Source organism: Cimex lectularius, unplaced genomic scaffold (assembly GCF_000648675.2).
Source record: "Cimex lectularius strain Harlan isolate CLEC.00 unplaced genomic scaffold, Clec_2.1 scaffold63, whole genome shotgun sequence".
NCBI lineage: Eukaryota > Metazoa > Arthropoda > Insecta > Hemiptera > Cimicidae > Cimex > Cimex lectularius.
In genome coordinates this window covers 830,720-843,178 of record NW_019392694.1, presented here as the reverse complement: position 1 = coordinate 843,178, position 12,459 = coordinate 830,720, and the positions used below count along the sequence as shown (strand labels likewise).

At 35.6% G+C, this 12,459-nt stretch overlaps 2 protein-coding genes across 3 annotated transcripts in view; one reads left to right on the top strand and one right to left on the bottom strand.

Annotated features, from left to right (window-relative positions):
- Window positions 1-12,459, bottom strand: part of LOC106673973 (neuroligin-4, Y-linked-like) — a 777,726-nt gene that overhangs the window by 145,041 nt on the left and 620,226 nt on the right. For both annotated transcript variants that reach the window (XM_024225970.1, XM_024225969.1), the window contains exon 5: window positions 7,326-7,601. In XM_024225970.1, coding sequence (XP_024081738.1) covers window positions 7,326-7,601 — 276 coding nt within the window. The remainder of the gene's footprint in view (window positions 1-7,325; window positions 7,602-12,459) is intronic.
- The window catches only part of LOC112126612, a 312,439-nt gene that overhangs the window by 31,787 nt on the left and 268,193 nt on the right, over window positions 1-12,459 (top strand). The window lies entirely within an intron of this gene.

Here is a 12,459-nt window from a genome sequence, read left to right as displayed (position 1 = left end):
TATACAACATGGCAAAAAGCGGGGTTTACCAACTTAATTGTAATGATTGCGACATTAAAAATATAGGACAAAGCTGGATACGAACCCACGATCTTCGGCTAGATACGCCGCTGCTCGTGACCTTGATCCACTCGGACACTAAGTTCCCATCTCAACTCCACCTTTTTGCCATTTTTCAAATGCCGTGTAATGTTCAATTTGATTCTCGGCGACAAATGAAATGGCCACGGAGAGCTTTCGTGAAGATATATTTCAGTTTAATTATTAAATCCATTCCAGTCTGTGGTCCGATTGGCCAATTAACTAATATTTATGAAAGGTATTGTTCGAGATAAAAGTGTTACATAGTTTCAACAAAGGGAGAGAACTAGATTGGTTTGAGAAATTTGAAATTAATAAATGTGAAATTAAACATGGAGATAAATGCATTAATAATATAATAGATTTTGATCGACCTCCCATATTATATATGAACACAAATAATATTAAACGTCCAAATAATTAAATTAATTATTTTAATTGTTATTATTTTTATAAAAATTTAATAATTTTAAGATATTATTCTAATTTTTTTCTTTTATCTTTAATCACTAAATCTATAATTAATCTACTATAGTATTTACTATTATAATAGTTATTTGTGTTATAATTCCCGTTTTCCGCACGTTCAAATTGAGCGCCATTAAAAAACCAGGTCCACATTGGAACGCCGCGTTGACGGGGGTATCAGCGGGTTCACTGTTGCAATTCATGTCGAGAGATGAGGATGTAGGACTATTTCAAACTGATGATGAGCTAAAAGCTCGAAATCTGGATCGTTGCAAAACAACTTACCGTCAGTAGGAACTATCTTTTTAAATAGGACTCCACTTTCATTTTTAAGAGAGTTCTAGACAATTCGATGAATAAAACGCACGTGATTGGGAATAAAAATGTTAGGAAAATTACACAAATACTTAAGGGTAGTTAGACAGATCGATAGAAAACGGTGAGGAATCTGATAAACCTAAGTTATTATTGACTGACTCTCTCGTTTCTTCATCCTGTCGTCTCTCTCCTTCATCAGTCAATGATAAAAATATATGTGTAGAGATTAGTGACCGTCAATCGTCAGATATCGTGAGATGCGGTCGGGTGTGATGTAGGTTTCAGAAAAACATTTTCTTTATCGTGCCAACGTTTCGATCTTTTATTGAGATCATCTTCAGGGCTCAAAGTGTTTGTCTTCTGTGTAATTGTGTCATCCTTGCGTGTCGTGTTGAGAGTGCCCGGCATCTCACGATATCTGAATAACTGATAAAAATATAGTATAAAAAATACAAAGATGTTACACATATAATCAAAATATATTCATTTGATATCTGTTTAGGATTCACACTTCTCAAAATTTTTCGACATTGCTTGGAGTACGTGCGGAAGAATTCTCTCCCCTCTCGCTAATAAATTGAACACCGCACTCACTCCATTTTTCATCATATCTATGAAAGTGGAATGTGACAAACTTTGTTTAATTATTTTGTACCGTGTTAATGGATCGCAGGGGCATAATATCTCGCTTTCCCGCCCCCGGTGATAATACTATTTTCAGAGAGAGATGTAGTAACTCTGTCGGTCTAATCTCCTCGGGACTTGAGAGGGGATGATAGGATTGTTATGGCTGGTTCACTCACCGTGAAATACCTTCCCGTAATGTCGCTCAGACCAATAACTCACCATCTTATTTTACATAAACTTTTAGCCGACGTCCTGCAATTCGAGAAGGAGTTTTTTCTTTGAAAAAAACAAAAAAGAAAACAGAAACATCTATGGATGTTGTTTGCAAGTAGTATAAAAAGTACGACCTCGATTCGCTAACCGAAGAATTGTCAAAAAAACAGGAACTATTCTTTAAAAATATTCATTTTGTTTAAATAATTTTATATATACATTATATTATCGAGTGAATTACTTTTGCATGGCCTGATGGGAAAGGAAACAGGTTCATCAGGCTGATTTAAAAGAGGTAGAAGAAAATTTTGTTTTTGACGGACTTGATTTTTAATTAAAATGAAAGACAGTTGAATCTTTGTAAAACTAAGATAAAAAATATGACTTACTAATTAACAGCCAAACTTTCTTTCTCACTTTGTTAAGTTGTTTTTATTGCCACCCTCCTATTTTTTAGTTAATAAGTAAATACTCACGTGGTGGTAGAAATAAGTTATTAAATTTTAAATAACCGCCGTAATTCCCTCCGTATAAAGATTTAAGTACGGTATAAGTCTCAGCACGAAAGTCCTGCAAGATGAACTATGGTTCAATACACGCGAAAGGACACTTAAATAACTCATGTTTTCAGGCGTGTGCAGATTAGAACGGCACAAATTTTTTGGCCTGCCTATTAATTTTGTCGTCGCACGTAAAGCGACACAGCGGCGGATAAGTAAGTTTCAATATATATTTTGAACGAATCAAATAAATCTGTGATCACGCCGAAAGAAAAGTGATATGAAACAATATTTAAAATAATAGTTATTCAGATATCGTGAGATGCGGTCGGGTGTGATGTAGGTTTCAGAAAAACATTTTCTTTATCGTGCCAACGTTTCGATCTTTTATTGAGATCATTTNGTTGAGATGGGAAGTTGGTGTCCGAGTGGATCGAGGTCACGATAGCTCAAGTGGTAGAGCAGCGGCGTATTTAGCCGAAGGTCGTGGGTTCGAATCAAGCTCGTGACACTGACTTTTTTATCTCAACTAAAAACCTTAATTAATTGAAATATATTAATTGGTCAAGCGGACCACGAAAGCTAGTGAATTTAATACATACTAATGTTAAATAGTTTTATATTTTATAATAAGTTTCTATGCCCAAATGCATTTTACATTTGAAAAATGTAACATGTTATAATAACGTAGAATGTTTAATAAGAATGAATACTATATGAATAGCAAGACAAAGAATGTACAATATTAACTTTTCGAGGCATACAAAACATTATATTTTTTTTGTACACTATGCTTAAATATTTGTCATCAATGATTAAATTAATTGAAAGCATATTTTTAGTTTTACAACCACGATAGGTCAAAACTGTCTTGATTCTATATGAAGCAATTAGAGAGTGAGTTAATTCAGTATGGCAAGAACCTCGAAAAGGGGCGAGCCCCCATAGCGAATCAGATACCTAAACAATCTCTTTTCCACACCAAATCCTAGTGTTTAAAACAGTGGCAGATTCGTTAGAAGTCTGCGCATGGTGTGTCAGCCTTCGTAACCTTATTTCCGGATTTAGAATTAAGTTACTTAACCCAAGGGCCGAATCCACCAGACCCAACAGGAGTCGCTTCGACAGCCTCGTCATTACCCCTTCCTTATACCACACTGTCCCGGGATCCTCAAAAAGCTAACCTCTGACCTCGTACAATCTTTTAGAGCATCTTTTGTATTCTGAGATTCTATTTTTAAAAATTATTTGTTATAAATTTATTAGGGGGAGAAATCTTTTTTCAGAAATCTTGTTATACTCAAGTTTATATCTGGAGGGGAATCGGGGATACATATTGCTTTTGAATTTTGGCAACTGATAAGCCTGTGGTGTTCAGGACCCCTGAGACTCTAATGGCGAGGTGATGTTTATTTGAATTATCAATATTATTTATGATTTCAGAGGGAACGGGTTTTGTTTTGGGAGAACCTCTTCAACTGGATAACTGAATTAATTAGAAGCATGTTTTAATCCATTCACTAAGAAAAAAGAAGGTTAAATTGTTTGGAGAAAGGAGAAACTCATTTGATCACCCCATCCTTCACTGCTGGGCGTTTAATAACAACAAACGAGGTGAAAATAAATTAAAATGTAGTTTGGAAATAGTGTTCGGTATATTTATTTAATTTGATGCTGGTCGTTTTTTCAAGTTAGACCGTAAACGACCTAAAACCTGATTAAAATTTCAATTTACAGTTTTTTATTGCTAGAAGAGCGTAGAGGAGACAGAATGGTACCCGACGAGCTATTCGATTATAAAAGGAAACGCTTTCACGGTTATTTGCCGCTCAGACAACCCCAATACCATCAAGATAAGTGTACAGTAAATCTAACTCCGTGCCGATACCTTTGTGGTCACATGACCACTTTATTTTTAAAGCGGGGCGTTTGTTTTCTTTTCCTTCTTTTCAAAGAACTGCTCTTGTTTAAAACTTCAACTTCATTAATCTTTTAAAACTTTTCTTCCCTCCGCTGTCAGATTGCACGTCCCAAGATAAAATGCCGAGGAGAAGTTTATTCCGAAAATCAAGCTGCACAAATTCTTAACTTTTGGCAGGTTTATGTACTGTTTATTTTTCCTTGTCAATCAATCGTCTGTCCCGTAAAAACGGTTATTTAGAAAAGCGTTATTACATTAAACCAGGGGCACAAAACGTCACACGACTCTGATGTAACAATTACAAATCATTCAAATAAATGAACTCGGTCATTAATTTATTCCACGAATCGATAGGTTTGGCAATTGGGAACATTATAGCTATTCCTTCAACCCAACAGTTTTGGAGAATAGAATGTTGGTCAACAAGATAGATAATCAGAAAGAAGTATTGTATTATTTTTATTTGTAAGAATTCAGAAGTAGAAAAAAGAGGATATATAAAAATCCTTGACGTGACTGTAAAATAGTTACAAGCTGTTTTTTCTTACATGAAACAATTTAATTAAAAAAATTAAAGCTAAGCATTTACAAATGAAACAAAAGTATAAGTGATAAAATTCAATTTTCTATGAGGAGTCGGCTTGGAGGTGAAAGGGGCCGACAATGGAAAGAAAGGTTAAGGAAAGTTTATCTTTTGAGCCTGTGCGTTTTTGGAGGATTTTATAGGTCTGTTTGATGAGAGATGGGATAGGTTCTGATTTAAGTATGCTGTATGTGCTTGTGTCGTTGATAATTTTGTTAATGTTTTCATTGTACTCTTTTTTGCTGATTGCTACTGTTTGTTTTGTTTTGTCAACAGAAAGAATGAGTATGTTTGGAATATTTTTGAGAATTTTTTTGTTTTAGTGTCGATGTGTAATGAGATGTTGTAAGTGATTTGTTAATGCATTTTGATCGTGTTGTCTTTTTCTTCTTCTGTTTTTGTCGACTTTTGTATTGTATAGTTTACATTTATTTAGCTCTTGAGAAATTTGTGTTGTTGTAGGGAAAGGAATGTATGGGACAAAGCAATAAGAAGTTTTGGATTTCTAGAGAAATGTTAGTTTTTGTTAGATTTAGAAACCAATTGTTTACATTATGTGGTGCTTGTTTGTTAATTAGTTTGTTAAGTTTTATTGTGTGTTTGTTTTTAATTTGATCGAAGTGAATATTGTAGGCAATTTTTTGATATTTGTAGAATTTTCATAGGGCGTATGTAGATATTATGTTAGGAGCACTAAGTTTTACTGGCTGTAATTTTTCTGTTAGTGTCTTAATGGTTTTAATGCTGGTAGTGATTTCAATGTTTACAATGTTTCTTTTGAATTGTATTGTGGCCTTATGTATGTTGTTAAAGTTGGTGTTTGGTAATGCAAGTGTGGCATTTGTGAAATTAAAGTTGTTTCTGATCTATTTTAGATATATAGATAACAGGTTTTTAATCTATTACTAAATGATTTTCCTAACCATCCATAATCAACACTTCCGTCTACTCTCGCTGGTTCCCGTTTTATTATGCTAGTGACTTGGTGGAATCCCAAAGTTTTACTCTGTGTACCCAAATAAGTTGAAGTAATGTTTTCTCAAAAATTAGTTCTTTTCTATGATGTAAGATTTTGGTCCTGTAAGTCTTCCTTGATGTATATCCATAACATATGTTTAGTTCTTGTTGCACGAATCACGTTTATCGATTCCACCATTTTATTTTTGTAGATATCGGTAGTTTTTTTATTGTTAATCTATAGACATGGGCAAAGCTTTTTATTTATTTTTGCAATTGCAGTATCGTACGTTGCAAGTGTAATGTTGGGATCCCTTGTGGAAAAAACTCGTTGCAGCAACTCACTCCGAAGCAGCGGTCGCTTTGATAAATTTCAATGTGCTGCAAGGCCTTTAATCAGTTCTCTAGGAATAGACGATAGTTTGTATAAATCATGTTTTTTTCATCATAAATTTCAGGATAAAGTAGTATGAAATTGGAAGGAACTATTTCAGTTTGAAGAGAAGTCCCGTGCGCCATAACCTGGAACATTTCTAAGAATGCATCCGAGCAGGCTATCAAGTTCTACAAAGCAGAGAAAACAATGCCAACACCATTTCTGAATCTAGAATGAAAAAAACGATAACCAAATTGAATTGTGAAGGAATGACATTATGTAAATCTAAGATGAGTGTAAGGCGTTTTAAGAAGAGTTCGCATACTTCAAGTTAGATTTGCCATTCTTTAAACTAAGTAATAACATTTTTAATAAAGTTTTTAGTTGAGATAAAAAAGTCAGTGTCAAGAGCGGGATTCGAACCCACGACCTTTGGCTTGATACGCCGTACTCTACCACTTGAGCTATCGTGACTTCGACCTACTCGGACACCAACTTCCCATCTCAACCCCACCTTTTGAATTTTCCCTCCTTTTTTGCCATTTTTCAAATGTCGTGTAATCTATTTGATTCTCGGCGACAAATGAAATGGCCACGGGAGCTTTAGTGAAGGTGTACGTCATTTTTACTTATTAAATTCACTAGTTTTCGTGGTCCGCTTGACTAATTAATATATTTCAATTAATTGAGGTTTTTAGTGGAGATAAAAAAGGTAGGGTTGAGATGGGAAGTTAGTGTCTGAGCGGATCAAAGTCACGATAGCTCAAGTGGTAGAGCAGCGGCGTATCCAGCCAAAGATCGTCGGTTCGAATCCCCCTCGAAACGCTGACGTTTTTATCTCAACTGCAAACCTTAATTAATTGAAATAAATGAGTAATTATTATATTTTTAGAGAAAAGAAGTATACGATTTTCTAGTTTAGGCGGGAATTATTTTAAATGTGTAGAGATTAGTGACCGTTAATCGATAGTTATTCAGATATCGTGAGATGCGGTCGGGTGTGAAAATTTTTTCCATTTTTCAGTTTCATTTGTCGCCGAGAATCAAAAAGATTACACGACATTTGAAAAAAAGCCCGAGTTGGTAGAAGTCGATAGCTCAAGTGGTAGAGTAGCGCCGTATCAAGCCGAAGGTCGTGGGTTCGAATCCCGCTCGTGACACTGATTTTTTTTATCTCAACTAAAAATCTTAATTAATTGAATGATACTAATTGGTCCAGTGGACCACGAAAAATAGTGAATTTTTAATAAATGTGCTGAACTTGGATTGTTTAGTACTTACCAATCAGGTTAGTTTGACGTTCGAGTGGAGTGTCAATGACGACTCCATCTACGCTGGGTCCGAAGGTGGTTGAAAACGGCGATGACTCGACCTGTGTTGACATCAACAGGTCCAGGGGTCTTTCGCGGAGGCATTTCAGCAAATGTGCGTGTGACTGGTCCCAGGAACAGTTTGCGTGCCTGGCCAGCTGTCTGGCGTACTTCCACGGTTGACGTGTCAGAGACCAGGGCGCGTTCGCAGACCCGCTCATCATTATCGCCCTATGAAACAGGACTCCTGCAACAAAATTGATTGAAAACCTTAAATATTATTCTTACACACTTTAAAATAAAAGTATTAATTTTAGGAAAAAGTGCTCATATTTTTGGATTTGTAATCTTGATTTGGTAGTTATTTCAGTAAGCCATGGCAATCGGTTCATAAATCCTTAATCTATTTAATGCTGCAAATGATATAAATTGTAATTTTATTTTCTATTTTATATAAAGTATTGCTTCTATTTCTCTATCACTCTAGGCGCCATTTAAAAATTTACTTGCAATTTTAGTTGTGTTGGGTAGTTAGAGTTTGCTGAGCGTCTTTAATAGTCTCCTTGGGTAGTCTGAACTACTCAGTGCCTGTCAATGCTGATAGAAGCACGATCCCATTGAACGAAATAATTATTCCCTCACTATTATAATATTGACAGTGTACAGTTGATTGAGTTCGATGACTAGTATTATATTACTTATTTTTTTCGCGATTACAGAATTGTGATTATCATTAAGTGGGACAAGAATCTCGATATTTCCGTTTTCTTGACTTTAACGAGTAGCAGGAAAAATGATTGTTTGTCCTCTGCTTCTGCCAGTAATTATACATTCGTCTCAGTTCTGTGGCTCCTCTTGAGTCAGTTTGCTGGATTTGCATATGAAATGGGGAACGATTTTTTCACCAATCCTTCTCTAATCGCTATGGCTTTACGGTAAATCCAAGTCATTATGTTGCAAATACTTTTTCTGCATGTACCCCGCATCCACGTGTCACGTGTTTGAGGGATCCGAATGTGTTGGCGCAAAGGTGACACTGATTAGTTGCAGTAACACCCTTATTAATGTGTCCGCGGTAAGATCTAATTGCTATTTTTTTTGGTCCTGTGTAGCACATATGAATCCTTTTGTTTCCCTGAAAAGTCGGGATGTAAGCCAGTGAGTTGAGTTTCATTTATTGCTGGATTGTACAGATGATTGTAGAACTTTCGTTGTAGTTCTTTCCTTGCTATTCATTTTTCTATTATTTTAGAGTTGAAGTAGGATGATTTTCCTGCATGTTAAGGTATAATGCTATGCGTTATTCATGTTTACAATGGCCTGATGATAGAATTACTGTTTTGAAATTGTCGAAGACTGATTTCCTGTTTGGCATATTTCCTCTACATTAAGAGCCCACGGCCTCCCACTTTCCTAGGCAAATACAATCTTGGTGAACCGGCATAAAGTCCCTTATTTGGTATGTACATAGCATACATAGTAAACAAAAACATTCAATTCACCATGTAAACTGAAAACAACAGCATCAACTTCTAGGACGTCAGAACCGGAATCACAGCGAACCGTAAAATCGACTTCCAAATATGCAGAAAACGTACTGCAACCGACATCAAACATCCAATCCAACTACCAACACCAACAAAAATTTCAGCATTAGGCATAAATTGTTGAAGTCAGAAGGAGCGGTCGAGAATGACGTCGTTTAGAAAAACACCTTTTTCATTTTTTCTTATATTTCGACCTTTATTCGGGCCATTTTCAGGGCATAAAGTGTGGTGCTATTCTTGTGGTGTCATTTTGGTTTCTAAAATAATCTCATTTAAACAAATTATGAAACAACAGGTCACTAAGAAACACACATTAGACATAAACTAAATACCCCAACAGTGAAAATTACAACAAAGAACTACAAACAATAACGAACATAGCAAAAAACGGATACAAAACAAGCACCATCCAAAAATTATTAAAAAACAACGGAAAACTAAACAAATATCAACAACAAATGGACAACACTGGCAAAGACACCTACAGACTAACGAACTTATTCAACAAATCGGGATTCAAAACAGCTCTAAGGACCACCAATAACCAGGTAAACTACACAACTGACCCGCTAGATAATATCGGTGTTTACAGTGTCACATGCCAATGCGGAGAAATATACATTGAACAGACTGGAAGGAAATTAAAGATCGATTCAAATATCGATCCTACAAAGACAGCGATGGCAAATCGAATTACGCCAGACACTTAATACGTCACAACACGATTTAAATACAATTGAAACAAACACGACTTTAATACACAACGCACAGAAGGACGAAAATCAAAGCAAAGGAGACTCTTGACCTATATCAACAAATTACACTTCAAGACGAAAAACTTATAAATGTACAAGCAAACTAACATTCACACATTTCTTTCATGCCATTAAAAACACTACATAACAAAAAACTCCGTTCAGAAGAATACAACATCAAAACCAACACCATAATTTGACAGTCAGTTCCTCACTGAAGATGGCGCAGTGCCGAAACGCATGTGAATAACAACAAACCAGCGAGTGAAGACAGTGACCCGATACCGGTGCAGCATGAGTTCACCGACTAACAGACCAACACCAACCATCAACTCAAATACAGTCTTGCTATTGACGTCACTGGGTGGTGCTTTGCTCTCGAGCTTTGGTAAGCTTTGTTCTGACGAATCTACCCACTTCTTTAATTATGTCAAGACCGAAGAATTGTTTATGTCTGTATTGCTTTTATTTTTAGTCTCCCAGTATCCAATTCCTTAAACACACCCTTCCTAAACCAGTCCAAAAATGTTTTCCTGCACTTTTCTGCCAATCGTGAGGTATTGCTCCATTCCCCGGTTTTTATATTTTCTCCAAAAGGATTCTCTTACCTACTTGCTTGAGTTCATTTGGATGTTAGCAAGACATTGCACTACCCTCCAGTGAAGTGCAAAACAGCACATTTATCAGGACCACTCTTCATAACTATCGCGACAATGTCTATCATACTTTACAGTTGATCGTTATTTTGTGCGTAGAGCCATGGATGGTCCATGAATTATAATTATTAATGGATAATAATTAATTTATTTAACAAGTGTCAATAATTAATAATTCAATTACTGCTAACCGAAAATAATGGCCTAAATGCAAAACCAACTTTTATGTTTATATGGTGAAAAGTTAGACAATGGTTTCCAAATAGCACTTTGTTACCTGCACAAAACTTTTTACGTTCTTGCATATGCCCGCCTGTTTTTTTTTTGTAAATTTCAAATGCAATTTACAATACTAGTTAATGATTAAAGTAGTAACAAAATATACTTAAAGCAACAAGTGAATGATTATATTAATATATGATTTTCAGTTGAGATTAATGTTAATAACAACAATAACAGGAGTTCGTTGGGGATTTTAACTGGTAGTGGAATGACATTTGGTTCAAAATATAAGACTGACGATTAACATTTATTTTATGTGTACGTGATACGTTTATTTTTTCCCAACAATTTTACACGAACGGTCCCAGTTTGAACGTTACTTAGGTTTGCCCGTTGTGAGAATTCACGAGGTGTGTCGATCTTCAGCCAGGATGATTTAACTTTTTGTGAAGAAATGTTACCGTATTTGGACAAAATCGATGTTTGTAAAGCCACGAGAATTATCACGTTTATCAATCAGTGAGTGAGGTAGGAGTAGTACAGGAGCGGTAGCTAAGGGGAGGCTTGTTTAACCATTCCAAACCGGATGAGAGTAATTTACTTTCCCAGTTTATTCAGTCAATGTCTTTTTATCCTCGAGGTTGAGAAAAGTGGACCGGCACCCGGAGAATATTGAAGGGCCACTGGAAATTCTGTAGCGGTTCGTGTCTAGAATTCTAAATTCGTTTTATTTTATCGGTGCCGAATCAAAGCGGAAAATTGAAACCAGAGAATTTGAATCTGTTTTAAGGGCTTCTTGAATTATTGAATCGTTTCATTTTACAAAAGTGGCTCTATTTTGAACACGCTATGTGCCGAAATTCACATTTATCGTAAACCTCATTTGTGAACCATCAGGTGTACACTTCTTTGACAGATTCATATTTTGTCTGATGAATTTTTTATGTCTTCATCACATATATCTATGTTAAACTTTTTTAAATGGAACAAAAGCTGGTTAACAAACAGCAACTTTACTGCGTGTTTATTTAGACACGTACACACAAAAAATTCCCGCATGGCGACAGTTGTCCGTTGGGCTTTGTCAACACAAAACCAGAAAAGCCACCCTAACCGTTCCAAAATGTTAGTTCCGACGCCTTCTCCCGGGTCGACAATTTATTTTCATCGCACTTTAATCCATCGTATATCCTCGTTTACTGAATTCTTATTGAAAATTTTGAAAGTCGAATTAAGCGTTTATTTTAACCTCTTTCTTTCAATTCAGAAACAATGACAACGTGTCTGGGCGTTCTTCGAAATGTACCTTAGGACTCGAATTTTTTTAAAAATAATTCAATTCAATTTTTTTAAACTATGGATTTCTATCGACGTTATACAAGTATTTCGAGGCAATTCGAATCGGTTTTTGTGACAACCTACTTTGCAAAAACACGAAAAAATAATTCTTCTGGCGAGATAATCTAAGTCATTAAAACACAATACATTTTTTTTAAACAATATGAATAATCCATTATATTTCGTGGTCCGATTGACGAAATAACTTCTCTAAATTAATTGATCTTTTTATGTGAGGTATTTGCTGAAATGAAAAAGTTAGTGTCACGAGCGGGATTCGAACCCACAACCTTCGGCTAAATACGCCGCTGCTCTACCACTTGAGCTATCGTGACCTAGATCCACTCGGACTCTAACTTCCCATCTCAACTCCACCTTTTGAATTTTCCGTCCTTTTTGCCATTTTTCAAATGTCGTGTAATCGGGATTCTATTCTCGGCGACATATGAAGTGGTCACGGAGAGCTTTAGTGAAGATGTACTTCGTTTTACTTATTAAATCCATTATATTTCGTGGTCCGATTGACCAATAACTTCTCTCAATTGATTAATATTTTTATTTTTTATGTCTTTTTATATACATTGTTT